The 26,606-nt window shown below is 39.3% G+C and overlaps 2 protein-coding genes and 2 long non-coding RNA genes across 6 annotated transcripts in view; 1 reads left to right on the top strand and 3 right to left on the bottom strand.

The window, feature by feature from the left end:
• C16H7orf50 (chromosome 16 C7orf50 homolog) overlaps positions 1-26,606 on the top strand; it is a 124,512-nt gene that overhangs the window by 26,274 nt on the left and 71,632 nt on the right. The gene's annotated exons all lie outside the window — the stretch shown is intronic.
• Positions 696-10,295, bottom strand: LOC137483734 (uncharacterized). The gene is made up of 2 exons (XR_011004623.1): positions 9,839-10,295; positions 696-3,948 (listed from the first exon to the last, which is right to left on the bottom strand). It is a non-coding gene; the product is annotated as an uncharacterized lncRNA (long non-coding RNA).
• Positions 18,278-21,874, bottom strand: LOC137483733 (uncharacterized). Its single transcript, XR_011004622.1, has 3 exons — positions 20,892-21,874; positions 19,120-20,845; positions 18,278-19,089 (listed from the first exon to the last, which is right to left on the bottom strand). It is a non-coding gene; the product is annotated as an uncharacterized lncRNA (long non-coding RNA).
• The window catches only part of GPR146 (G protein-coupled receptor 146), a 44,824-nt gene continuing 40,135 nt past the window's right edge, over positions 21,918-26,606 (bottom strand). For 2 of the 3 annotated variants that reach the window (XM_068207042.1, XM_068207044.1), the window contains one exon: positions 21,918-22,988. In XM_068207042.1, the coding sequence (XP_068063143.1) occupies positions 21,940-22,944 (1,005 nt within the window). In that variant the 5' untranslated portion in view covers positions 22,945-22,988 and the 3' untranslated portion in view covers positions 21,918-21,939. Of the gene's footprint in view, positions 22,989-25,564; positions 25,705-26,606 lie in introns of those variants that run through there. The other variant, XM_068207043.1, reaches the window with a different exon arrangement.

The raw sequence follows: 26,606 nt of genomic DNA, 5'->3' as shown, positions 1-26,606 counted from the left end.
TTTTGGGAAACTGCTTGTGTTTCTTCCCTGTTGCACATAGGGGTGTTTGCTCTCATATTCTAGCTGGATGCAAGTAGATTTTCTCTAGGACCACATATTCTTTGCCCTAAACTTTAATGTAAGCTCTTATTTTATCAAGAATAATTCTATTAAAACATTTCTGTATTGCTAAAATTTATAGTCATTACTATTTGAGTTACTGTTTTGCATTTTTCAACTTCTTCCCTCCTGTTTACCTTTGTTTTCTCATTTTCAGTTGCAAAGTCTTTCCATTGTACAGAGAGATTTCTTCATGGCAATATAACAAGCCATCCAGAAAATACTCAGGTTTTTTCCAGGTGGACAGGGAGGAGATCAGAGTACAAGTACTCACATCTTACAGATGGCAGCCAGGAGCTTTCCCCAGGAGTGCTCACAGACTCACACACAGTTGTTCATTCTGCCAAGGTGTGCTCACTCTCAGATCACACATCTCACAGTAGGTCCCTACAGGTTTTTTTTGTCTGTGACTCTTGGGTATGGCTCTGCTTTAGCTGTGTACCCTGCTGAGGGTATCATGAAGCCCCTTCATGCCCTGCTCAACCCTGTGGCTCCTCCCAGGTGTGTTACTGGCATTCACTCACCATCAGACCACTTTCCAGGTCCCAGCCAACTTTTACTGACTTGATTTCCTTTTAGGCACCTTTCAAAGTAACTCAGAAACAACACAATATTTATTCTTTCATCCTTAAATATAAAATATATGGAAGCTGTAAATTAAGTAGAATCATTCATGCATAATTCCAATACTACAAAATATCTTCCTTATCCACAGTGCAGCTGAAACTCTGACTTTCTGAGCTGGGATAAACAGCTTGCATCCTCTGACATATTCTTTTACTCAGTCTGTCAGCTTTTTCACTGATGTACAGCCCTTACAACTCATCTCTTCAGACTTCTTTCTGCAAGGCTGATCTTTGGTCTGTGTTGTTTAATCTCCCTCTTCTCAGGTGCAAAACAAAATCTCTGATGCCATCTGAGAATTCCTTTCACAAGTATGAAATTGGCTCTTGTGTTCAAAGAGATGATTCTTATCTGCCTACTTCCTTTCTGACCACGTTCTATAATGATCTGTTTATATGTAGAGTTTTTTAATTATCCATCTGTGCATGCTGGCAGCAGAACAAAACTGAACAGGAGAACAGGCTGACACAATGTAATGCAGATAATCTTACCAGCTGACTTTTACATCTTGTGGAAATGTTTGTCCTTACAGTCATAGTGGGATTACATATTGCCCTTTATTTGTATGTGATGCAGTCATGATCCATACCTGTCAGGATTTGGATGTCCAAGACTAGATCCATATCTCTAGATATACTTGATCTGTATTCTGCATGATTATTGTTCTTCCATTTCTTGTCTGTTGTATTGTGGAAGATGTTCATCTTGATCAATCAGTTCCTGCTGTTCTCTCTTAGGCAGCCCATGCTGATTTACACCAGCTCCCCACACATATCTGGAAGACCCCATCAGGAAGATCTTTCAAAGGATATAACTGCAAAAAGCCCCTCTCAGTTCCCTTAGCACCTGGGTTTCATACAAAGGCACAGATTTAAGCACCAAAATAGCTTTTCTCAGAACTCTTCAAGCACAGCGCTGTGTTTTTGTAACTTTGCCATCTGAGTCTACGTCATTATCCAAGTTTTAGTACCATTCTGTCTTTTCCTGTTTCCGTTCTCTCCACCTTTGTGAGAGGAGAAGATGAAGCTGAAGCCAAATGCCTAAGGTGGCTCCTGGCCAGATTTGGTGGCAGTAATAGTGTGCTCAAAGCAAGCATTTACTGCTTTGCACCTACATCTCAGCCTGCATCAGCTACTGATCCTGCATGGCTTCATCCCAACTCCTGCTCCACAGCTGTTTTATTCCAATTCAGATTTTTTCCTCTTTTTGCACCATTTACCCATTAACTCTTATTTAAATGTACAGTGCTTGTCTCTAGCAGAGCCTTGATTCCAGTTAGGAACTGGGGCTTGGGTTTTGTTTGCCTTCTTAAAAATACACCTCAGTTCTGCTGTTCTGGGCTGACTTTTCTCTCTTTTTCAGTTAGTGTATTACTGAGAATGTGCACTTCCAATGACTTCATACTTCTGAATGAACTCATCAGGAATGGCTTAAATCAATCATTGTTCTAAGTCTAAATGCAAAGTGGAAGCTGAGAGTACATTAACAAAAAGCTTTCATTCTTGCACAAAGTTTTAATTAGCCATCCTATTGATCTTTCCAGTTCAGTGCCTCACAAAGGACCCAAAGCTTTCTTTTATGGACCCGTGCTTCCATTAATTTGATTTCTTTCTTTTTTTTTTGGCAGAGGAGTTCAGACAAAAACTTCACTGCTGCTGCCACTGGAATTTATATATCAGTTATATATACCAGTGATATAGAAATAAGTAATTTGAAGGGTAAGAAGTCAAAGGAAGAAGCACACCTGAGAAAATGCTCTGACTATAGATTTTGACCTTTGTTCAAAGTTGCTTTCTGCCATAATTTTGTTTGCAGCTCTGCTAGGGCATTGATATTATTGCAGAAGCACAGTGCTATGGCAACAGTACTCATCTTTCTACTTGACTTTGAAGCAATGCTTGCAGAAAAATAGATGATTTAAATATATATGTATAAATGAAAAAAAAACCAAAAACAAACAGCCCCAGACCCTGGAAGTTTTTTTACAGATTTCACTCTAAGTACTAGAACTGGTCATCTTTTTTCTTCTAGTACTGCTAGCTGTAAGATAAGCCAAGTTTGGGTTCTAAAGAAGGAACAATTGCCCTTTTTTTGAAGAAGTAAAAAACCAAACAAAAGCCCACAAGCTAAAAAGTGCAGTGGATTGACAGTTGTTAAGAAGAGCAAGTATTACTGAGACCCACTTTGATGGGTCATGGCTGTTTCTGGTATTTCAAGGGAATTGTTGTCACGGGTTTTCCTTCGCCACTTCCGTATGACTTTAAGTAATTCATCCCTGAACGGTTTATAAAAACAAAGCATAAGTACCAAACTAGCACAGCTCTCACAGAACAACACTATTTCTGCAATGTTCATCACAAGCTCGTTCTTTGTAGTTCCAATGCTCCTCTGTAGTTTCAGTGCTGTCCTGAAGAGAATCATGACGTTGTAAAACAGGCGGCAGGTAAACATTGTCACGCTGATCGTGTACACGGCGGGGTAAGCGTGGAGGTGCTGCTGCAAGGCTGGAGCTTCTTTAGCCCACAGAACAGTAAAACAGAGGATCTGGAGTAAGGATGGGATTCCAAACCCAAAGGTGAATTTAACAATCTCGTATTCAGGCCATGCAAATAACGGATCCAGCTGGCAGTCTGCTTCCAGGTGATAATTATCAGTGCCAACCAGCACTGCCTCCGTCAGGGACAAACAGAAGGTATATGTGAGTACAAGCCCAACACACAAAATGGGTTTTTGGGTGGCTCTGCAGAGAGCAGTCCGCGGTGGAAATCTCTCCAGTAACAGTGTGAGAAGTGTCAAAATGAAAACATACTGAGAATTGAAATAACCAAAGTTGAAAAAAAATGACAGTACGCTACAGGCAAGATGGGTTGCTGTTAAATAGTCAGGTCTAGTGATGACAGTAAAGGATAAAAAAATCATTATGATATTGCTGATGGTGAAGTGTAGAAGAAGTAAGTCTAAGCTTGCTCTTTTTTTCTGCAAGTGATTCTTTATGAAAATGATCAAAATACATATGCCAGCTATTAATCCTGCAGGTACAAAAAAGGCAATGTAACAGTGCATAAGTCTGGATATGACATTTTGAGAAGCTATGATGGCTTCAATTTCTTCTGGGGAGGTGAAAGGCTGGCTCTTGCTTGGGTAGCTGATCCACGTCATGTTGTGAGAAGTCATCCTTCTTTCCACACTGTGGTTATTTCCTATTCAACGGTGTTTGAAACTGAACTGGAAAAGGAAGGTGAAACAAGTTTTAAAGTACAGTTTTAATGCCTGCTTTTTCATTGAATATATTATGTGCAGTCAGGCATACAAACCATTTGTTCAGAATAAAATGCAGTAATTTCTTGGTGGATTTTACTCTCCTGTGTTATTACCCAAGTTAGCTTGAGATTATTTTTAGCCAGAGAAATCTGCCTTTTCATTTTTGATGTGGTTTCTGCTGTTACCACTCCTCCCTTTTCCTCACTTGATGCAGCTCAGCTTTGTGGACAGCCAGGATCCAGCACACTCATGTTGCCTGTGGAATATATGGAATATTGGCTGTTCAGCGGGTGAGGAAGGAGCTGGCTCTGTTTAGGTGGAGCTGCTTTTCCTCCCCAGCTTGCCAAAAAAGGCCAAGGCAGTTTGCAGGGCAATCCAGTGTGTGGGCAGCAGCTCCAGCCACAAAAAGCTCCACTGTCCTGTCACAAGGGTGGGAATTTTGTATCATTGGAGCCCAGCTGCAGTCTCGCACCACATACTGAGGAAAATGCAAAGATAATCACAATATGAGGCATGAGCCGCATTCCTTTCTTTGTTTTAGTTTTGCTTCCTTTCTGTTTTGAAAAAAATCCTTTAATAGCTGTAGTCTGTACTGAGGAGCCCGTATAAAATTAATGAGGGTGTTTAAGAACTGTTATGAACACACTGCTTTTATACCAAAACATCTTTATACATTAATAATGCTGTGATTTCTTAGATGTAGCTGTTGCATAGAACAGCAAAAAATAATGCATTTCTGCATGCTCAACCTTGAGAAAACGATTACTGGTGCATTATAAACCTGTTGATGAAGTTTTAGCAAGGACCATTTATTACAGCTGCATTATAAATTCCTGGAAATAGGGAATTTTGAGAGTAATATGGTTAGGCTGTTAGCTGTAATGACTCTGTGATTTGTTGATACAATGATTTTGTTACTGTATAGCAGTACAGTAAAGCAGGCTCCTTTTAAGCCAAAAAGCTTTTATGAGAACAAAATATGTACTCGTGAAAACCTGTAATGGATATGGATATATGCATTTTCCAAAAAAATCATAATTAGCTCAACTTCTAAGATGAAATTTCTGTGCACCTTGTACTGATTGATACAGAAAATAGCATACCTTTTTTAGTTGCAAAGATTAAATATATTTAAACATGAGATAATGAACCCACTATTCCTACTTAATTTGGAATGTCTGATTAAAGTTGTTCTTCAGCACTGGAAAAAGTTAAACAAATAGGCATTTTTATTGTGTATTTTCTGGGAAAAAAAGATCTTTTTTTATTCACAAAGATTCCAATTTTGTGTTAGACTTTGGTGTTTTTACTTTGTTCTTTTTTACCTAAAGCTGGTCTGAACAAGCAGGCAAAGACAGGACCATGGAGTTCTCCCTACAGAAGTTTCTATAAGTCACAGTGGCAAGAAACTGCATACTTAGTTGTACATAATGACTTTTCCATAAGGGGATTTAGTGATGTTAACTCTTAAAATGAAAGTAATGTTAAATTGGTAAAAATTCATAGAGATGCATTAATGTTTTTAAGCAGTGCTCATTATAGATAAATCAATGTCTTAATACTGTTTGACAGTTAATTTATGGTTGTTACCTCTGACACTACTTCACATTTCTGATGTTTCTAATCTCTCCTCAAAATTGGAATTCTAATACTGGTTTTAATTAGAAAAGTTGACTTATCAAAGTGGCTTTGATTAAATGTGTATGTAATCTTATATAATTATAATTTCATTTATGGAAAAGCGTGGAGTTATGTTTTGATTCAGCAGTGTTCTTTGTCCCTTTTTAAGGACAGAGTTTCTTGCTTTGTAGAAAAGGTTATTTTCTGAGAGATTCCACTATAGGAAGGACTGATGCACCCAGGGAAGATGTTTTTTGTTACAGGTGATCTGGCAAGAGGGAAAGGTTGGCTGGTCAGACTCTGTTCCAGCCTCTGAGCTGGGGTGCACCACGTAGGAAAGAACTGATGGGCAAAACAGGCAGAAGTCTCTGAAGCAAGTTGAGTGTCAATAGAGTTTTGAAGCTTAAAAATAGTTTATTAGACATGAGCAATTCTTGTGTGTGAAACTTTTAACTTCTGCAATTCATTTCTTCTTAAATACTTGGGAGGAGTCTCAAGAATGAAGGAAACTCTAAGTCAAATTTTGATCTTTTGTTAGGAGAGACATTTGAAGCTTAATCTGGTGAAGGATTGTGACCACTTGAGCATCTGAGAAAGTCTGTTATCATCTCACACTGTAGATTCAAGGCTAGGAAATATTTACATTTAGAGCTGTTGCACCAGAGCCTCCAGTGTTACCTGCAAATTCCATCAGGCCTTTTGCAGGGCTGAATGGAAAAATTCAGATCTGGTACTGTGAACATCTCCATTATCTTCTCAATGACTTCTATGGCCAACTAACTCTGCTCACTGTCCTTGAAGAGAACCTCAGAATAATTTAGCAACATTCAACTTTTCTGGTAACATCATTGCAAAGGAAACAAAGGATGTAGTTTGGGGTTTTACAAGAAATCATATGGCCTTATATCAAATTACAGGGAAAAAAAAAGCCAAAACTTGAATGAATTTGCTCAGGACCTGGCCTTGGTACTGATACTGAGCTCAATTATGACCATAGCAATGTATTTTTAATTTTATTTAAATACTCTTTGGGCATTTAAAACAAAGTAAGGCTTAATGCAGCATATTCCAGTAACTGCAGCTTACTGTGCAAGCAAGTGCAGCATCTTGGTTTCTCTTCCTGTACCCACCTGCTTGCACGTTGTGGTGTCTTATTGACAGCCCAGCACAGTGTTAAGCAGAGGCCAAGGATGTGTTTTGCTCTCATTTGATGTCAAAACGGATGCCTGAAACAGTTTCAGTTGCAACCACATGAACATTATTGTTAAATAACTAACACTGATGCTTCCTCTCCATCTAAATATTATTATCCTCACCTAAGTGTATGTCTTTTAAATTACCTCATCTGAGGAAGGATTTAAACTGAACAAAAGGAATGCCTTCAGCCTAGAATTAACATGCTCACTTTGGGGAAATAACAGTGCAACTATATATGTATAATTATAATCAGTGTAAGTATTAGAATTCTGAGCTAAGGAAAAATTTTTAGGTGTGCTGTTTTAAAGGGAATCACCTTAGGATTCCCACACAAACAAAATTTTACCAAAAGGGCAAGTGTTTGCAGCTTTGCTGTGGCTAGTTAGTGTGAGTATAATTCTTGTTTGAATCCAATAAAGTGTTTATTACAGAAGAAGAAATATCTCCTAGCAGTTTGTAGCCAATTATGAAATATTTTTAGTTTGGCAAATAAGATTAAAGTCAATGCTGTAGTTATTAACTTTCCCCCTTAAATTATTCCTAGAAGCTTAAAATAATGATAATGTCGGGGACTCTCTTCATACGTGGTTCTGGTGTCTCACTATTAAAAAGAGCAAATGGCAGTTTGGAGCTCAGATTGTGGTAGGAAGGGCAGGGGGTACAAGCAGCCATGGCCAGTTCTTCCTTCCAGCTGAAACACACCTGCATTCTCTCTACAAGGCTCACCCCCACCTGTACATTTCTGACTTCCTGACAATCTGATTTTTTTTTTCTTTTTAATATTTTGTCTCTTCATAATGATTTCGGTGAAATTTGAGGATACATAGCGCTTTCCAAGATGTGTTGTTCACCACCTCAGGAAGTGGCTGCGTTAGGGTTTTCAAGCTGGGGTTGTAAATCGGGCTCCACCAGAGCAGCTTGGCTCCATTGCATCTCTGCAGCTGACGGATTGGGAATAGTCCCAGATGGCACAGCATCTCTCGTTTTTGCTTTTATTTTTTGTTTGTTTACATCACTATGATTAGCTTTACAGATTCCTGTGACTGTAAGGTGCTCATCTATCATGTAAAGCAGCTCTAAGAAATTATCTTTCCACTTTTAAAATATTCCCAAAGCATTAAGTTCATGCTTAGAATAACAATGGGATGAAGGAGCTCACTACTTCTGCTGTAGTAGTATTAATGTTTGTAAAGTTTTTCAGACTACTGGTAGTACTAATGTAATTTAATTTAAAATAAAAACCTATGTTCCATGGGAGCAGAAGAGGGTGGCTTATTTCTCACATGATGTTTTATTTCAGAATATTCATTCAGCTGGCCACATCTTTTTTTTTCTTTCTTTCCATCATAAATAAAAATAGGGAATTTATTGTGTCATTTTCCTCTGCTGTGAGAAGATCTCGTATTCCCTCAGTTCTTGTCTGGTTGTTGGATTTACTGCAGGGACATTATTTTTTTTTTTTTTTTTCCAAAAGGCACGTAATGTTTATGCTCTGCTGTGGTGTGGGTGGAGGGGGTGACAACAGCAGCAAACAAGTCCTCTACTCTTTTAGTGGAATCTGTCAGCTTACAGTGCAAACACCTCAAGACCTGAATTATTTTCTTTTCTCTTACAACATGCTATGACATAATCTGACTTTTTTATTTCCATTTAGTCACAGGGTAACTATGGCAGAAGCCACGTCTATTCCTGTTTGTTTTATGAGTAGTTACTGGGGGAAATTTGCAATATGCTGCTTGGTTTATCTTTGTGTTGTCATGCTCCAGTATTTTGTCCCTTTATCTCAGGCCCCCCTTACTTTAATTTGCCATCAGTCACGTCACAAATCCCTCCTTAACTTCATGTGGCCTCACTTTTTCCTTGGATTTTTTTTTCTTCTTTCTATCCCTGTTTCCTCCCTATAATTCAGCAGTTAAAGCAAATATGTTTGATTTTCACTTTCTGAAGCACAGTGTATACATTCCCCTTCACTTCCAACACAGTGAGCACAGTGTTCAAAAAGCAGTTTAAAAATAGCAAGTTGTGAAAGGACTTCCAGTGCGGAGGGGACCTAGTCCCTAAGATTCCATTGGGTTTGGATTCCCCATCCTCACTTTAATGTTTAACTTTTGCAGAAGGGGAGGTTTCAAGGAGACTTGTGTTTATTTAAAGTCTAGAAGGAAGAGCTCCTAAACCAGGGGAGTTTCTCCCTGGCAGCCAGATCTCTTCCTCTATAAAAGGTTTGGTAGGGCAGTCTTTCTGCATTCTGTCACCAGCTTTTAGAAGGAAAATACTCTTTCATCCAGTCATAAAGCAATACTCATAACATTGCTTGTGAAACCCTGCTCTTGGTAGGGATGTCGTGCAGTGACTTCAGATAACACGTGATCTGGGGGGAGAAGATGTCCTTTCTGTTCACACCATGTCTGCCAAGTTAAAAGATGGGGCCAGCTTGCAGTATATGAGACTAAAATGTGAAGTACTGTATTCATCTTTCTTGTAAGATCTCAATTCCTGCTCTTAGGCAAGTATATGAAGTCGTAAAGACTTAAGAAATCCTACCCTTAACTTGTGAGAAAGTAGCAGTTCCTGAGAAACCGAAAGCTTTTGTTTTTACTTTTCTAGAATATAAAGTAACTAACAGTGACTTAAACATAATCCCCGAACTGTTTCCTGTCCTATACAATGCCTGTAGTGGGTTAAGATTATCTGACAATGTCCGTCCTTTAAAAGACTGGTTTTAGGCAATGGTTGGAGTCGTTTGTCCACACCACTGAACAGTATTTCATCATCCACCTCCCATTGGTTCAACAAGACTGAAGTACTTACTGGAAAAGTCTTCACATTTTCTCTACTTAATGCTCAGTTTTATCACAAATTTCAGCTTCTTTATACATTTCTGCTTTCTGAGAACCTTTCCCAGATACAGTATTTTACTTTGTGTAGTTCAAATGTTGCTGAAAAAGGGAAAACTAAAAACTTTCAATTACAACCTTAGCTTCACTATTTGAGCCTCTTGAATAATATTCAAAGTAATATAAAGATATAAAGCACTTACCTTTTCAAGGAATAGTTCCACAGAAACAACAGGCTGAGCCTTTCACTGAGAAATGGCAGATGAAATACAATTACTGTTTGGAGCTCATAACCCTTTCTATTTCTGTAGAAAGCAGAGTGTGTATATTACAATAACTTCTTCAGCTGCTGTACACCGCGGTGAAGAATCCAGGCGCTTGCTGGCTAAAAAACATGCAGTTCTGTAAGGGAAACAGGAACTTGGCTGAAGTCATTCAAACTATACACGTTGCATGTTTAGCAAACCTATGGTTTCATCATGTGACTTTAAAGTTCAGATTCTCCTCTGCAATGAGATATTTTAGAACAGAAAAGTAGTGTTTGTCCCTGCCATTTCTAAGTATGTGAGGCCATCCAGTGGATTTTTTTTTTCCTGTTCGTGAAGTAATCCTACGCTCACTGGCCAGCCTTTGCAATTGCATTTTTTCCCAGTGTGCTGTGTGAAGTGCTCGAGGTCTAGAAAAGGAAAAGCCTGTGGAACAAATACCACACCATGCCCTTTGCTTAATAACAACAAAAGCTCCACACAAAGCAGGGCGTGTCAAACCTTTAAGATCCTTGCTTAAAAAGAGGTGTATTTCTATTTTTCCAAGGGTCCTGGCTCTTGGAATACTCCTGTTTCTGTACACATGCAATAAATTATTTTTCCAGACCATGAGGTGTTAAAAGACAAGACTTGGAGTATGAAGGATGTTTTGGGTCTGGCTCAGCATCAGTCAGTGACTATGTTGAATAGTGTTCTTAAAACCTCAGATATAAATAAGCAAGAAAGTGTTGGCTCATGATTTTATTTTAGCGCAGCTCATCTGGCTGGGATATGTCAGTAGCATCATGTTTTCTTATACCAGCTCATGGGGAAGGGCATTTCTGTTGTAATCTTTGAGTAACCTGCAGTGGTTTTTGTGGGTTGAGAGGGTAGTTTGTGACCAGTGTATCAGCACTCTGTTTTCATGGCTTCCCACTTGTTGCACTTGAACAAGGCCCACTGAAAAACACACGTAAACTGCCAAAACACTTCAAAGAAGTGAAATGAGACAAATGCGTTTGAGTCTAAATTTCAAAATCTGAGTTGTGGATTACCTGGAGAAGATATTTTAGCACTTGGTCTACATTTTCATCTGACGGTTAGCACTACTGCTCCAAATACATCCTTGAGATTAGAGGTAGACTGGATGGAGGGTCTTGGGTTGCAGCAGTAGCTCAGAAACATTTCAGGTTGAAGGTTCACATTCTTTGTGAGGTAACTGTCCTCTCGAGCAGCTCTTCAGTAGTTCAGGGGCTCTGTGAAATGTGATTTCCAATGAACTTTATTTAGAATACTGTAATTCACACAGAGCCTTTGGTTTTGATCATCATATGTAGCAGTTTGTTGGACTTGGTAGGTTGTTTATTATTTCTCTTTTATTTACAGTAGTTCCTCCAAACTGTTACAGAAAACCTTGGGCAAAGTGGCAATGCAGTGCAGGTGTTTTGTATGTAGCATTTCCCTGTGAGCTGTACCCTAATCCAGGCTCATTCTGTTGACATTAAATTCTTATAGTTAAGAACTGTAAAAAAAAATATATACATTGTCATTAAATGCAAATCAGGTAATTTTTTATTTTTGGTTGGTTTTTCAATGAAGATGCAAATTTCAAGTGTCACCTTATTCTTTCTAGGACTGAGGGCTGTGCAGAGAGCACACCAAACTATAGTGAAGTGATTTTTTTATAGTGTAGGTATAGTGAAGGTATAGTGAAGGGATTGTTTTTGAAATTACAGAAAAATCTCAGGAAGATTTTGGTTATCAACTTAACTTTTTAGCTTCCAGAATGGATCACTTGTGCACTCCAGGCAATGGTGAACAGTTGCAACATGGTTTTGTTGCTGTACTTTCCACTGAAGTGCTTTGAATTGGCCATTATTGGTAACCCTGGGCCCTGCTGGGGATGGGCTGGGGGGGAACTAAAATTATTTCTTGGCCGAGGGCTAGGAGCAAACTGCTGGAGGTTTATATCCTTTTGAATTTGCCTTGGGCGGGTGCGCACAAGGATATCTGGCTGTGCCCTTGGTGTTTATTAGTAAAAGAGAGGCAAATCAATGACTGCACCGATTTAAGGAATATTCAAACCACTCTTGACAAAGGTTTCAGTGACTCTGAGTTAATGAGCAGTCGGTGAGCAAGGAGTACCTGCGGTGCAGATAGATAAGCCCTGACACAGCAGAGCTGAGGCCACATTTCCTGTTACTCAGTAACCTTGGCTCTGACAATGCATGGGCTGGGTAAGCAGAGCTCCAAGGGAACTTGGCCACTAATGACAGAATTGTACAAGTACAACCAGGAAAGTAAAAAGAGAGAAGCTATTTCTTACACCACCCATCTTGACAAAGTAATCAAAGAGAAAGCTCCCGTCTTTAAAATGCATTCACCTTTACAGACATTAGTTCATACTTTGGCTGAAACCTGTATTAAACTTCATTATTCAGTGGTATTTAGGGAGCAAGAACGTGTTTCCTACTTGGAATCAGGTGCACGTAGCACAACACAATTTCAGAACTGTACACTTGAGAGACTCACACATCAGAAAACATCACATTTTACAGGTGGAGAAACTTGGCTACTGAGAAATTTATTCTTCCAAGATGATGGAATAAATTGAAAGCCAGAGGAGAAACAGAGGTTAGAAAATAAAAGTTTCCATACTATATTCTTTATTCAGTTTAAACTTTGCTGATTCCCATCTTGATAGCCACAATTCTGTCTCATGTACAGAAACAAAAGAATTTTTGAGGTATGTTAAGAGCTCCCAGTGGAGTTTCAGCAGCAGCTTGCTGTGCTGTCACTGTCACAGTTAATGTGTTAGTAAAAGAAAAGCAAAATATTGCTGTTTTGTGTCCAGCTGCATCTTTCCTTAGAAAAAAACAATAAACCCGTTTGTTTAATGTGCTTAAATGGTCACAGGGTACAAGTCATATGAGAATAGTGGCAAGCAGACTATCAGTTGTATAGCTCAGACTAGCTCAGTTGTATAAAGGTTTCATAAAGCTCCAGGAAATAGTTAAGTGATTGTGTTTGGGATGATGCATAATGTCATAATTGTTTTTATTAGTGATTTCTGGATTCATTATTTTTTTTGGTGAAATTTCTTATCATGTATTACTTTACTTGCTCTCAGTGGAAAAGGTTGATGTGTAATAATGATATTCTGGATAGGATGGAGGAAAGGTGAAATCACAGAAGTGAAATAGTTGTGAGATGCTGTGGCATTATTTAGGGATTGGCTGATAACATGTACAGCCACCAGCTACCTATAGTAGTGTGCTGTGGTGGGCAAAACTCAGGTTTATTTTTGAACAGAACTGTTCATGTGGGAAAATAAATATCTCCAGTACTGAGTGACAGATGTTGCTATAACGAAAGCAGATGTGAATGCCTCTTTTTTTTTTTACCAACACCAATAATTTCTCTTAATTGACCCATATTGCTGATGTGTTTAGCAAAGCACACATCCCTGACAGTAGGTTTAATTTGAAATAAAGGCTCTTTCTCTCATATCTCTGTGTGCCAGATGAAAGAAACTTCTCCATCTTGTGTAACAAACACAGTTCAGTGCTTCTGGCTTGTGAGATGCTGCAGCCCTGGAGATTTCAGTCTTTTTATTCTCTGGCTTCAGGCAGATCCATCCTGTGAAGTATTGTGGAGATGGTGATCCTGTCTTGCTCATCTTCCTTCTGACCAGTCCTGATCAGCTGTTCAGCGAAGAGCTGCAGCGCTCAGTCGAGCAGTAGAGCTCGTGTTTGCTTGGTGCTGCATCAAACAGCCACAGAGAGATCACAGATCCTGGGGACCAGAGGCTGCAGCAGCCTGCACTTAGTCCAAGGACTGGACTGGATTCTCTGGGGCAGTGATTATTGTTTGGGAGCTAATCCTGCATGAGGAGCCCAAAGTTTATTGTCAGACCACACTGTTGCCTTCTTCTCTCGGTTAACATATATTTTCTTGCCTTTTGGATGTAATGTTATTAAGAAAACCATCCCTTTGTAGGATGATAGGATTGTTCTGGAATATTAAATGACTGTTATTGCCTATACCCCAGTGTATTATGATGAAAAGCAGTTGCTTTGTTACTGGAATTTTGAATCGTGCAATACACTGCAGTTTTGTTTTGAAGATGTTTTTCATCAACTGCCATGTATTTCCACCGTAATTTTTGCTCTATTGTTGTTGTCTAAGAAAAAATATCTTGAGTGTGGGATATAAGTTGAAGATTGCTTTGACTCTATTCATCTGAGCTTAAATATTGGAAGCTTTTCTTTGTGGCATTTTAAGACATTACAATCACTTATATTAATGCAATACCTCAAAATTCCTGGGGGGGAAAAAAACCCTAACAGAGGAATATCTGTTCTAAGGCTTTTGCTACATTGATGCACAGTTACCAGTCACACTATAAAACTGTTCTTGTGAAAGGCCTTGCTGTTAATTTTATATATGTTTAGTCTTACTTGACAGCAAGCAAATTTATGTCCTTGATTAAAACATTGGAACATTAGGCCTTTGACATTAAAAAGACACCCCTCCTCCAAAAAACCTAAACCCACCAACCCCCAAAACATGAGGCAAGTTCTGCAGAGAACCAAGAATTGCTAGTTAGAAGAAAGTTAAAGGAATTTTGTTTATGGGTTCATTTTAGAACAAAAATACCTCACATGCCTTTATTATATTATATTCTCTGCATGTTTGGTTTAGGAAGGAATTTTTAAAGTGTGGGTTTTAAAATGGAATTCAGATGCTTATGCTTATTTATAAGGTACTTGGAGCGATGTGAATTTGTAAAATTTGATGGTTTTACTCTCTCTGCTTGGATGGAGTTAAGAAGCCCAGGCTGGTGCTGTTTATCCATAAGCACTGGTTATTAATGATTATCTGCATCTCAGAGGCTGGTTGTAAATCAACATTTCTTCCTTTTTTCCTAGAACAGCCATGCTCAGTGCTGTGTGATTGCTGCCTTCACATCTCAGGGTTCCTTGCCTGTGGTTCACTATTAGTGGTTTTATTATTGGCTTATTTGAGCACTGTTTATAATGTAAGTTGTTTTATAAACAGTATTTTCTTATTATTGCTATACAGTAATGTTTCTATCAATCACAAAATAAATTCCTCAATACAGGTAAATCATTTGTGTAACTCAGCTATAAGAGCTCAAAAATTGCCTGTATTTTACAATAATATTCTACTAAAGAGTGGAAAAAAAACTTTTTCTAATACTAAATTTTAATAAGAGAGCTGGTCTCTGCTTAGCACTGCAGGTGCTAAAATGGTTATTTAATTGCACATAGGCTGGACCTGAAAAATATCAGACTTGTCTCTAAATTAAGTAAGAAGTCTATTTCATTGTGAACTAGTGAAACCAAACTTAATTAGAAAGAATTACAATATTCTGGAGCTGAATAGGAATGGCAATTCCTTTGGTCTTTGAGCATCTTGTCAACCACAATGACTAGTAACAGATGTTTCATGAAACAGCACAAGGAACATGTGCTTTTTAATAAATACTACTTCTTTGCGAGTAGTCAGACCTAGTAGCCTGGTTAAATATCCTTCTATTAGGTTCAAAACCAAAATTCACCATTGTTGAGATTTGTTTCTTGCAACAGAATTCTCTCTTACAGCCTTTCTCTCACAGCAGCATTTGGTTGTCCAAGTTGAGGTTAATTTTGTTTCCTCTAAATACTCGTAGCAGTGCCCTCACTGCCAGCAGGCAGGACCAGCTGCACAAATCTGTGTTTAACCAGAAACCACCACTGATTTTTTTTCTCTCTTAAGATTAATTTAAATCTAACTAATTTTACTGACCTTACTGCTTTTGGGAACTACTGCGAGAACATTCTGCCAATGACCACCAGATGGAGTTTCTAAACAGCTTTGATAAACCAATACCAGAATACATTTCAAAATGACCTTTTAAAGGTTTTGGAGATAAAAAACAGTACAGAAATTCTACTGATTTCAAGATAAATTTTAGCTTAAATTTGCAAATTTGGCGGGGCTAAAATTAGGCTTTTCAATTCAGTTTGTAATCAGTAATTGTACTGGGTTTGCATGGCAAGGTTTGGATAGCAGAGCCAGGGAGGGGCTTCAGGGGTGGCCTCTGGGAGAAGCTGCCAGAAACTTCTCCATGTCCAACAGATCCAATTCCAGCAGACCCCAAGGTGGACCCCCAAGCCTGTCAGTGCCAGTGGCAGCACCTCTGGGATAATGAATTTAAGAAAAGGGGGAAAATTGTGCAAGTACTTTTTAAACTGGATAAAATTGATTCACTTCTGGTTATCAATCTTGCTTTAAAGAACTGTTGATAGAAAGGGTTTTTATGTTTTTATACTTAATTCATAAATACTCTGATGAGAATCCTGTGTTTTAAAATCTTTTACTGCCATGATTTGTAATAATATGGAAAATCTGCCTGCTGCAGACTGTGAATATTTTTGACAATTCTTGCAGATGTAATTAAAATGCCAGTTCCTTCGAAGGAAGGAATATAAGGAAATCACATGGAATTTCAAGGTAAGGGAAGGACTTGGTAGGAAGAAAGTGGGATGACAAAGGAGATAATAGATCTCTGCTCTCCTGATGGAAAAATAATGTAGTCAGCATATGTCAAAGTGTTTTGATATATAATGGAAAACTTAAGGAATTCAACAGAGGAAACATTTCACACTTCAGACTTGTTGCCATGGCAGTCTGCACAGCTGGGTTTGTACCATTCAATTGCTTTCACTTGGAAAACGTATTGCACAAGATACCCAAGAAATACACAAGTTTTTGCTTATTAAGAGACTACAGAAATTAATTTAGGAGCAGATGTTTAGGATTCATCAGTGCGTTGAGCACTTCACAGCTGCAGAAACTTAGGCAAGAATCAATTCCTCTCTGAGTCCTCAGCAAACAGTGGAACTGAGAGTGGCACTTGGGCAGGTTCTGCTTTTCTTGGGTCTTACCAGTCCTGTGCTGCTGCAGTGAAGCTCACGAGATCTCCAGCCTAGATACTGGGCCGCTTTCATTTTTATTAAGCAGTGATAAATGGGGCATTACTGATGCACATACCCACAGCACAAAAACCATTTAACTGACTCTTAGTTTTAAACAAGGAAAAAAAAGGTGTAGATGAAATTGAACTTCCTTCCGAGGTTTGTGGTAGCAGTGTCATATTTTCTTCACAACCTTGGGGCCTGTTCTTCTATTATATAGTAGTTGAGTGAGTATTTTCTGTGAGTGCTCCAAAATGTGGTTGACTTCTGTGATGTCTCTGTATTGACAGATAATGGCAGATTCAGGTGCCATGCCAGTCTGGTTTGTACTGGTGTAAACATTTTGACTTTGTTGCACCTGATCAACCCTTTTTATTTGCATTTATGTAGTTGTTCACTCTTCAAAAACTCGTAAACTTGTGAACTTGCTGCTTATTAACTAACTGTTCTCACTGAAGATCCTTCAGTCTGTGCTGTGTGTGAGGGGTTTTACTAATCCAGCTGAGAAACAGCCTTTTTGGTGGTTGTATCCAAAAGCTCTGTGGAATGAAGGATCAGAAAATCTCTGCTCTGTACTTGTTCAGAGATGCTGGCTCTCCTGTTTAAGAAAACACCCTTTAAAGCACTGTGTGGAAGTAAGGGCATCCTGTCAGATACTAGGCTTTGATTAAATGGTGGAATATTGCAACTTCCACTCTGACAGTTGCCATTTTCATTTATTTCTGACTGAGATTTAAAACTTAGAAGTGCCTTGGACTTAAGTTTTTTTAAAAGAGTTTACCAATAATAATTTTAAATGGAGTCTGTTACTACTGTTATTACTGTCTTCCTATGCTTCACAGAACACCAAAAGGGAACAAATGAATAATTTTGAAAGCACAGCCAAGAAAATATCTTCATATATGTAGGGTAAATGAACAGATCCATGGGGAGTATCTTTTGGCTATGTGCAGTGGTTACTGCAATGAATGTGTTACAAGGTATCTTGGATTCTTAAAAGCTGTGTTTTCTTTGGAATGCCAGAGGTGTGGGTTATTTTATTATGTTGTTCTGAGAACCAAGAGAATTTCTGCAGGAAGCTGATTGTGGCAGCACAAAGGAAAGGAAGTTGTCAGGATGTGGCCAATGTTTGCATTGATCTCCAGGTGCACTGTTACTCTGCCTCATTAATTGCAGGATTCTTTATGCTGAAAAAAGTCAGGCAGGGTATGTGCCTTTTAGCTTTCATTCCCAGCCAACTTCATGCTGATGAAAAATGGGATTTTAATAATGTCAAATTAAGGCCTGGAAATTTGACGTCCAAGTTGTGCAATTTGTTATGTTTTGATTCAGTGAAGGCACATAGGTTTAACTTTGTCTACAACATGTTTTTATCAAGAAAGCAAATAAAAAATCACACATTTTATTGATCATGTACACTTGGACACTTTTTATTGAGAATGTATTATGAGTCAATACTTCCTTTATGAAGCTTTCCAGAAAGTCCATTTCTGTAGTATTTTGACATGATATTGGAGTCCACATCTCTTCACTGTAATAGAACCAGGAATTTTCTAGTGGCTGATCACCTTCTTTCATTAACTGAAATTAAATCTTCAGAGACCAACAAGATTTGATTCTGAAATGTAAACTTTTGAAACTAGGACCTCTACTAAGTTGGTCAACAAGAACCTGTCTTGAGCTAGCTGTGTTAATAACTCAGAAGCAGAGCATGACATTTTTTGTTAGTTCATTGATTTGACTTAATTAACAGTTCAGCAAGAGGGCTGTAAGCCATAAATCAATTCAAATATTAAGTTTAATTTTGTGAGAAAATAACACTGTTAATAATGGCACTTAACTAGTGCTTACTTTCTAGTACACATTATATACATACAGAAACATACAGTACACCTTCCTGTTCAGAGGTTTACATTTAAATGATACACTTTTAGAAATAATTTAATAAACTCTTTGCAGATTCTTTTTACATCAGTAGGCTGATTTTTATCGTGCATATATACAGTATTTTTATTCATATCTATTTAAATGTGTAATAGATAAGCCCCTATTTACAGTCACCAGAAACCTTCAGGTATTTGAAATGGAAAGGCCCCATTCTTGAGAACTTTGTGTTTTAAGTGTTTGTCCATAAAAGTTCTTCCTAACTTATGATACCTTGTAATTCCTTGTATTTACTGCACTTGCTCCTTTACTGCTCTTTATATAAATACTGCAATGCTCTCTCTTTTTGGGATGCTGCTTTTTAAGAGATACCAGGTGAGGGTGCTGCAATTAAGTTCAGAATTCCCTTAGGAGAACAGCAGCCAGGCAGATCCACGGCACAGTTTCTTTGAGGCAACTAATAAATCAAATTAACTTTTCTAAGAGGTTGAGTGGATAGCAGTCTTGTTCATTAAATTATCCAAGTTGTTGTATCTATGATTGCCATCACATTTAGTCTTTATCAAGGATACAGACAAACATCCGTAGCTCTGTTGCAGTAAAAAAGATTAGGAAAAAACCAGATTTGATACCCCATGGGTAAGTTCCATAAAAATATGTCTTTCTACATCTCTTTAATAGCAGCTTCCATTTTACTACATAAATTTGTAATGTTGAATCACTGAGTAGGATTTGGATCATTGTAAAGGAGTCAGTGTGATGAAGTAAACATGAGTATTGAATGGTACCAGGTGTGCAAGACAAGCAGGGATGGGAGAGAAATGAAAGTTAAATAAATTGTGCAGAGAAGTGAAAAATGATAAAGAGAAATGATACAAGAGCCATGATCTGAAACTGAGAATTTAACATGGAGAGAAAGGAACAGAAATAAAAGCAACAGTTCTTTTAGAGACAGAAAATAGCATGTCTTAAGAGAGGGAGGAAATAGAAGTAAGGATGCAACATGGAAGTTGAAATTGCACTTAAAGTTGCCTGCTCAGCTGCAGTGTTCTGGCAGTGTCCCAGTTCTGAAAGCCTCTATTCACACCAGATAAGCCAGTTCCTCCCTGCTGGAACTCCTCCTGCATAATGGCATGGAATTTCTTTAACAGATTTTACGTGAGAGATTTCATGTGGTGCATTAAGAAACACAATATTCCTCAGATGGGAAGAAGGAGTCTGTTTGCTTGACAGCTGTAAGGAAAGATTTTGTTCTTAAGCACTTCTGCGTGGAAGTGAGCTTGAGTGCTCAAGATGTGTAGAAAGTCATCGAAAATCTCTCAAGGTGGGCAAAACCAGGAAAGCAGCCACTATCACATATGTCAGCACAGGGACACTAAATGAGTGAGCTGGACACAGTGATAAGGAACAGCTTCAGTCCTTAACATGGTTTTCATCAACAGGCTAAAACTGAAAACACCACAGAAATAGATTATTTACTCTGTAGACTTTAAGGGTTAAAAATAGTCAATAAAATATGAAAAGCTCTTTAAAAAGTAAAGATTAATGAAAAGTCTTCCACCAGGATGTTGCTAACTTAGAGATGTTTGTATATAAAGAAGATAAGCAAAGATGACTATGGGAAGAAATTGCTTGATGGGAAAAGATGTGAAAGGTCTGTCCCTCACCTGCTTTTCACATGTAACTTCAGTATGTGTCTCTGCTGACAGACTAGGGCTAGTTATCAGACAAGAATGTGCTCTAAGCAATGGGAAAGGTTCAGTTCTGATCTTGCTCCATGTTTTTTCCTACACCAGAAGCTTGAAAAGTCAAATTTTTTAAATGATGCCATGTGGAATTTGAGTTGTGCTGTAACAGATTAAGCAATAATATGATGCTGTAGCCTGTATTAAGTGACAAAAATGTCTCGTGGCCCCACACCAGTGGGGGAGTATCAGCTTCACTTGCACCCCCCTCCTGTCCCCTCCTGTCATTAATGCAACAGCAGCACAAGAACAGGTATTTTTGGGTCAGTGCTTTGTAGCTTGTTTTTGTAACTGTTTATGTGCTTCCTGTAGCATGTCTGTATTTCTCATGTATTTCATATAATCAGTAAAATCTGGTGATCTGGATTGGATTTCTTCCAATCTACTGTGAAACTAAACTTTACTGTGTATCCAAGAATCCCAGTGGAAGGCTTTTTTGAGAGGTCAGCAAAGAGCTGATGCTGACTGGGATTCCTGTATTGAAGAATTTTATATGGTTTCCAAACCTCCAGTGATGTCCTAGATTAACGAGAATTTAATTTATTTGTTGCAAGCATATCCCTTGAAAATACAAAATGTTAATCATAAACATATTTATTTTTTAAGACAATTACTCGTTACATGAACATATGTGGACCATAACACTTAGCCAGACAATCTTTACTAGTTAAATTCTGATTTAACTTTGTAAACCACTGTGTCCTTCATTTTACTATGTGGAACAAACATTTCTGAGTTCCGTCAGAATTAGTTAATAAATATTTCTGAATTCCTGAAATGTTTTAGGATACAAAGAAAGCACTGGAAAATTAAAACATATTTTTGTTATTTGTTGTAGCTAAAAGAAAAATCGGTTTATCATAAACATTAAAACAGGTTAGTTTGTGTGAGAAAATAATTTCTGAAAAAAGTAAATTAGGCTTCTTTTAGAGGGGAATCAGTGATGGAGAAAGAAATTAAATAATTTAATTAACATTTACTATTTGGACATGTATAACTGGGTAATATGATCTTCAGTAAAGATCAACTATATAATCTTCATTGAAAAATGCTATTTACTTCATCAAGGATAGCACTATCACTTCTTTGTACAGAAAACAAGGTAATACCTTTTCCTGTACAAGATACAAGGTGCTGTGTCTTCAGTCAAGACTTCAATTAACTGCTTAGTGATTTCTTCAGACAGGAAGATCAGAGCCATGAAACCAGAGTTTATCTTTTGTCAGCAGTTCAGTGCACTGAAGGTATCTGATGTCACAGGTAATGCAGCACACAGGCCAGAGCCTCACACCACTTCAGCCAACAACTACTGGAAAATTAAGACTGTTGCATTCAGCTGCAATGGAAGCTCCTTCCAGCCTCTGGAAGTGTCACAGCAGTGTCACAGTCCCAGCACTGAGCAGCCAGTGCTGCAGTCAGTCACGGAGCACCAGGGGTTGTGTCACACCTATGTCATGACCTGCTGTACCACTGTGCGCTCGTGAGAACACCCCTGGTTCCCACAGTGTATCTTTTTAAGCAAACGCCGTAATTTGTTGGGAAAGTTTTTGTTAATGTATCTGTAGAGCAGAGGCATGACAAAGCTGCTGGAGAAAGCCAGGAATTTTGACAAAATCGTGGCAAAGTGTAATATCTGAATGGAATTTACATCTGGAATTCTTCCTCGTAGGTTAATAAACGTGCTTACCAAGAGAATAACGTAATAGGGTGTCCACAGGGTGAACTGTGTGCAGACTGTGGCAATCAGAAGCCTGTGCACTGACGGATCCAAGCGCCCAGTGTCCTGATCCAGTGGCGTGGCCTCCTTGCGTATCCGCAGGATCAGCGTCAGCGCGTAGAGAACAGCGATGGCGGGAACAACGTACCCGATAAACACCATGATGGCATCTGCTGCTTCCTGGTTCTGCATCTTGGAACACTCGATTATTTTGGTGGACACGTGGTTGCAGACGTAGAACAGGAGAGATGAAAAGCTTGTGAGCATGGCCCCACCCCAAATGAAGCCGCAGACGTGTTTGGTGTTGTACACACTGGACATGTAAGTCCTGGGCAGGGCACGTTCGATGTAGTAGTCCAGACTGAGCAGCGTGGTAGAGTACATGGTAACTAACGATGAGACGTTGAATAAAATAAGGAAGGTGATATAAACTTCATTGTTGGAATTCCAGATGGCCCATTTTGTATTGGCAAGACCCAGCAGGTACATTGGTGCCAGAGTGTTGATGATGAGGCCGGCAATGGCAATGTTGACAAAGTAAACATCTGGCATAGTCATAGTAGCTTTGTTGTAGAGGTTAACTAGGACCAGCAGGCCGTTGTAACAAAGGCCAATTGGGAAACATATAATGAGGTAGAGAAGGGAAAAGATGGAAAGCACAAGGTCGAAGTCATGGCAGAGATGCTGGTCCTCACTGTTCTCGGTACTGTTGATTAAGGCTTCACAGCTCCACATAGTGATTTCAGCTTTTGTGTCTTCTTTGCTGATTACCAGCTTTTCTGTAGAGACAGAAACAGTGAAAGCATTGTTAAAATACTACGCCAGAAATGAAATGGAAAGTACTGTGAAGAAAACATTTTGAATTTAAGACTATATGCATCACATAACTGATGTTGTTAGTCTAGAAGAAAGTAAACTTATTAAAATTTCATTTGACTGATACATGTTCTGCAGTTTTGACTTAAATGAAACTAGTGACAAATTAGTTGATACAGGAGACTCAACAGAAGTAAACTGTAAACTACCATTAAGTACTGGTGTATATATGAATACTAATGCAATTTTTTGAAAAGTGTCAAACAGTACCTTGTATATAGCTAAAAATACATAAGGGTAACTTTTGAAGAGTGGAAGGATATAAACTGAATATGATGGAAAACAGACATCTCCTAACATCTTAAATAAGCTTTACCTTAAAAAAAAGTTTCTTAGGAGGCACATCCAAGGCACTATGGTGGATGTGTACTGGATCACTGATGAAATTGACAGACTAGAGGATACAGGGAAATGAGGTGTAAGGGGGGGAGGTTGGTTTTGTTGTGGTTTTTTTTTTTTTAAATAGGTCAGTTTGCATTCAGACTTCCAACCTTATAACCATTTAGTTTCAAAAAAACAATGGACCTCTGTAGTCCAGGGAACCTAATATCAGGGCAGCCTGACTTTCCAAAAAGGCAAGAATCAGCTATCATTTCCTCTCAAAATAGCTCGAATTCTTTAAAAAGTATGCTGCTATCAGCAGTTGTGGCCCAGCCATCTTCGCTTTATCGTCAGTAGAGATAGCATTTTAACTGAAACCAAGTGAACTTCAAAGCAATCCTGTAAAGTCGCTATCCAAAATGCAGGAACGAGAAATAATCTCTGAAGTACAACTCAAAACAGGCACAGCCTTAAAATCATGGCTGTTATTCATGGCAGCCCATTTCAGGAGCAGCGCAGAGCTGGTGCAGCAGGTGATCTCCCATGTCACGTACTCTGCCTGTCACACACTCCCGTGGTTTCGTGTGCTCCTCTGTCAGCACCTATAGCAAAGTATAAGTACAAGTACCTGGATTCTTTCCAGAGGGAGAGCAAGATTTAATCAATCCACAATAAACATTGTGCAATGAAAATGAATGCTACTAGACAACATGCTATACTCCATGAACCAGATGGCTAAATTATACTGTGTGGGGTCTGTGAGCATACAGGTACGTGACTGCATCTCCCTGGTGCTAATCCTTTGACTCTTCAGCCACACTACAAAATTTGTCCCAAAACTGTGTCAACTTCCATGTTTTATTTCCCACTGTAGTTGTTTTGGGTGCATTTTTCTTCTAAATAACATAAGGATAAAATCAGGCTAAAAATACAGTAATTTTAGCTGGGCAAGCAAATTTTTATTCCACTGTCCCATGTTGGATTTCCTCAGAGAAGTGCCTTCTGTGGCAGCATCAGAAGTTCTATTGTTTTCAAAAGTTGTTTTCACCTCTGTGGGAAAACTTGACTTTTTTTGGTTTATTTTCTCACATCAGTTCTTCAGCTATACTGTTGTGTCGAGTGGACCATATAATATCTTTATGCTGTCTCTCTATCCTCATTCTATTTTTGAGCACTGAGAACAACCCTGTTTATTTTCAGGAAGCATCTGCTGGTTTAGGTTTTTCAGAAAGAAAAAGAAAAGCTGGTTTTTTCCACAGTTGAAGGGAACCAAAACTACATCTCATTGAACTGTTATGAGTCAATTCGAGCCAAGCAGCAGAATGGAACTAGATATTGCAAATAAATGCATTCTGGTGAGTGCAAAGGTGACTAAGCACAGGCATAGGTACAATCACGTAATTCCATTATGTAGGTTTATCCTTAAGCATGTAGCTTTGATTACTCCAGACTGAATTACATCAGCCACTGAATAACTTGCCTGTATATTGTCTCCGAAGATCAACAGTCTTTGCTACCAGGCTTTGTATTTTACAGAGCAGGAGGATGTCCGATTTCACAAGTGGTTTTAGTCATTACCCTTATTCTTTCTTTACGTCCTCTAAGTGCGGTTAAACACGACAATTCTGTTTTAATGACAGAAATTGCAGGCGATCCATTCTGTTAAAATACTAATCTTAGGAAAGTGACAATATTTACCTCTGAAACGAGCAAAAAACAAACGCCAAAATTAAAATACTTTCTCGGAAACCCTTCTCGATGACTTTCAAGTTCCCAGGTGAGGTACTTCAGCGGCTGAAGGCGAAATCCCCCGTGCTGCACGCTCGCTTCGCGGCGAAGGCACTGAACCTGCTGGCCCCGCTCGGCATTTCTCCCCCGGCCGTGCCCTCCGTCGCTGCCGAGGCGGCTCTGCCGTGCCCGGCTCGCTGCGGCTCGCTCGCTCCCCCTGACCCCTTCCCTGCGCGCTCCCCGGCACCTCTGCAGCCCCGGGTCGCCTCTGCAGCACGAGTGCAGGCTGCAGCAGCCTCTCGTTTACGGTGCCCCGGCGCTGCCCGGATGCTCCGTTCTCAGCCCGGGATCGCGCCGGGCGCGCAGCCCCCGCCCGCCCGCGGGGCAGCGGCAGCGCGCGTCCCGCCCGCCGCGCTCCGCAGCCTCTCACCTTCACTCGCCGTGTGCCGCTGCCCCGAGCCGCCCTCCCGCGGCACCGAGCCGGCCGCCAGGCCCCGGCGTGGCTCTCCCGGGCATCATGGGGCCGGCCCGGCAGCGCGCTGGGAGCCGCTGCCTGCGCTGCACTTGTTTTGCCTCTCTAAGTTACTCACAAGTTTCTGCTTGGCTTGGCAGGCGCCTGGCCCCTCCCTTCCCCTGTTTACAGCCAGTTTCAAGAAGTGAGAGGTTGTGCTCGGAGCTGTCGCATCCAACTCGCTTTGTAGTCCCTGGGTTTTGGATTTACTGCTTAAAATCCATGGGCGTGCAGGTTTGTTATGGTTTTGTCACCGGTGCTGGGGTTCTGCAGAGCCCGTGCCATTCTCTGCAAGTGCAGTCAACAGCCTTCACTCAAGAGCGTGGGTTTTATTTTTAACTCGGGATGAGAATGTGTAGCTTTGAGGTTTCATTTTCATAGGCCATATAGCCGGAATAATCAGTATTTAAAAATTCCCGTACTACAAAGTGCACAGGTGCTTGTGGTGCTGGCAAACATAAAGCAGCTTGTAAAACAAGGTAGGAAGGAAAGTTTCTGAGTGTTGACTTTGAATTTGGAGATTGTTTTGGTGTTGTGAAAAGGTGTTAAAACATAACACTCATTTTGTGATGGTGTTAAAAGTTCCATTCTGCTTCCTTTTTTAAAAAGTTGATTAATCTCAAGGATATTTGCATATTACTTGCAGTTAAAGGATGTGAATGTTTATATTTTCCACAACTTTAAAATGGATCACTTCTTGAAAGAGCTTTTGAACTGCAGATTGATCATTTATCCCATAATGAATTTTTTCCTGTGGTTGTTCTGTTGTTTATATGGAAACTCAGACTAATGAAAAGGGACTACCTTTGAAGTATGTTTCCAACTGATACCACCAACCAAAACAGAGAGCTCCCTTTTTCAAAATAATGTCATATATTTAGAAATTCTGAAGCTTTATTCCATAGCAAATAAACACCACTATAGCATCCCTCATTGGAAAAATAAGCAGCTGTTAATGAAA

The sequence above is a fragment of the Anomalospiza imberbis genome, chromosome 16, assembly GCF_031753505.1.
Source record: "Anomalospiza imberbis isolate Cuckoo-Finch-1a 21T00152 chromosome 16, ASM3175350v1, whole genome shotgun sequence".
Lineage (NCBI taxonomy): Eukaryota > Metazoa > Chordata > Aves > Passeriformes > Viduidae > Anomalospiza > Anomalospiza imberbis.
The sequence above is the reverse complement of the archived record's forward strand: the minus strand, read 5'-3'. Positions and strand labels throughout refer to the sequence as shown.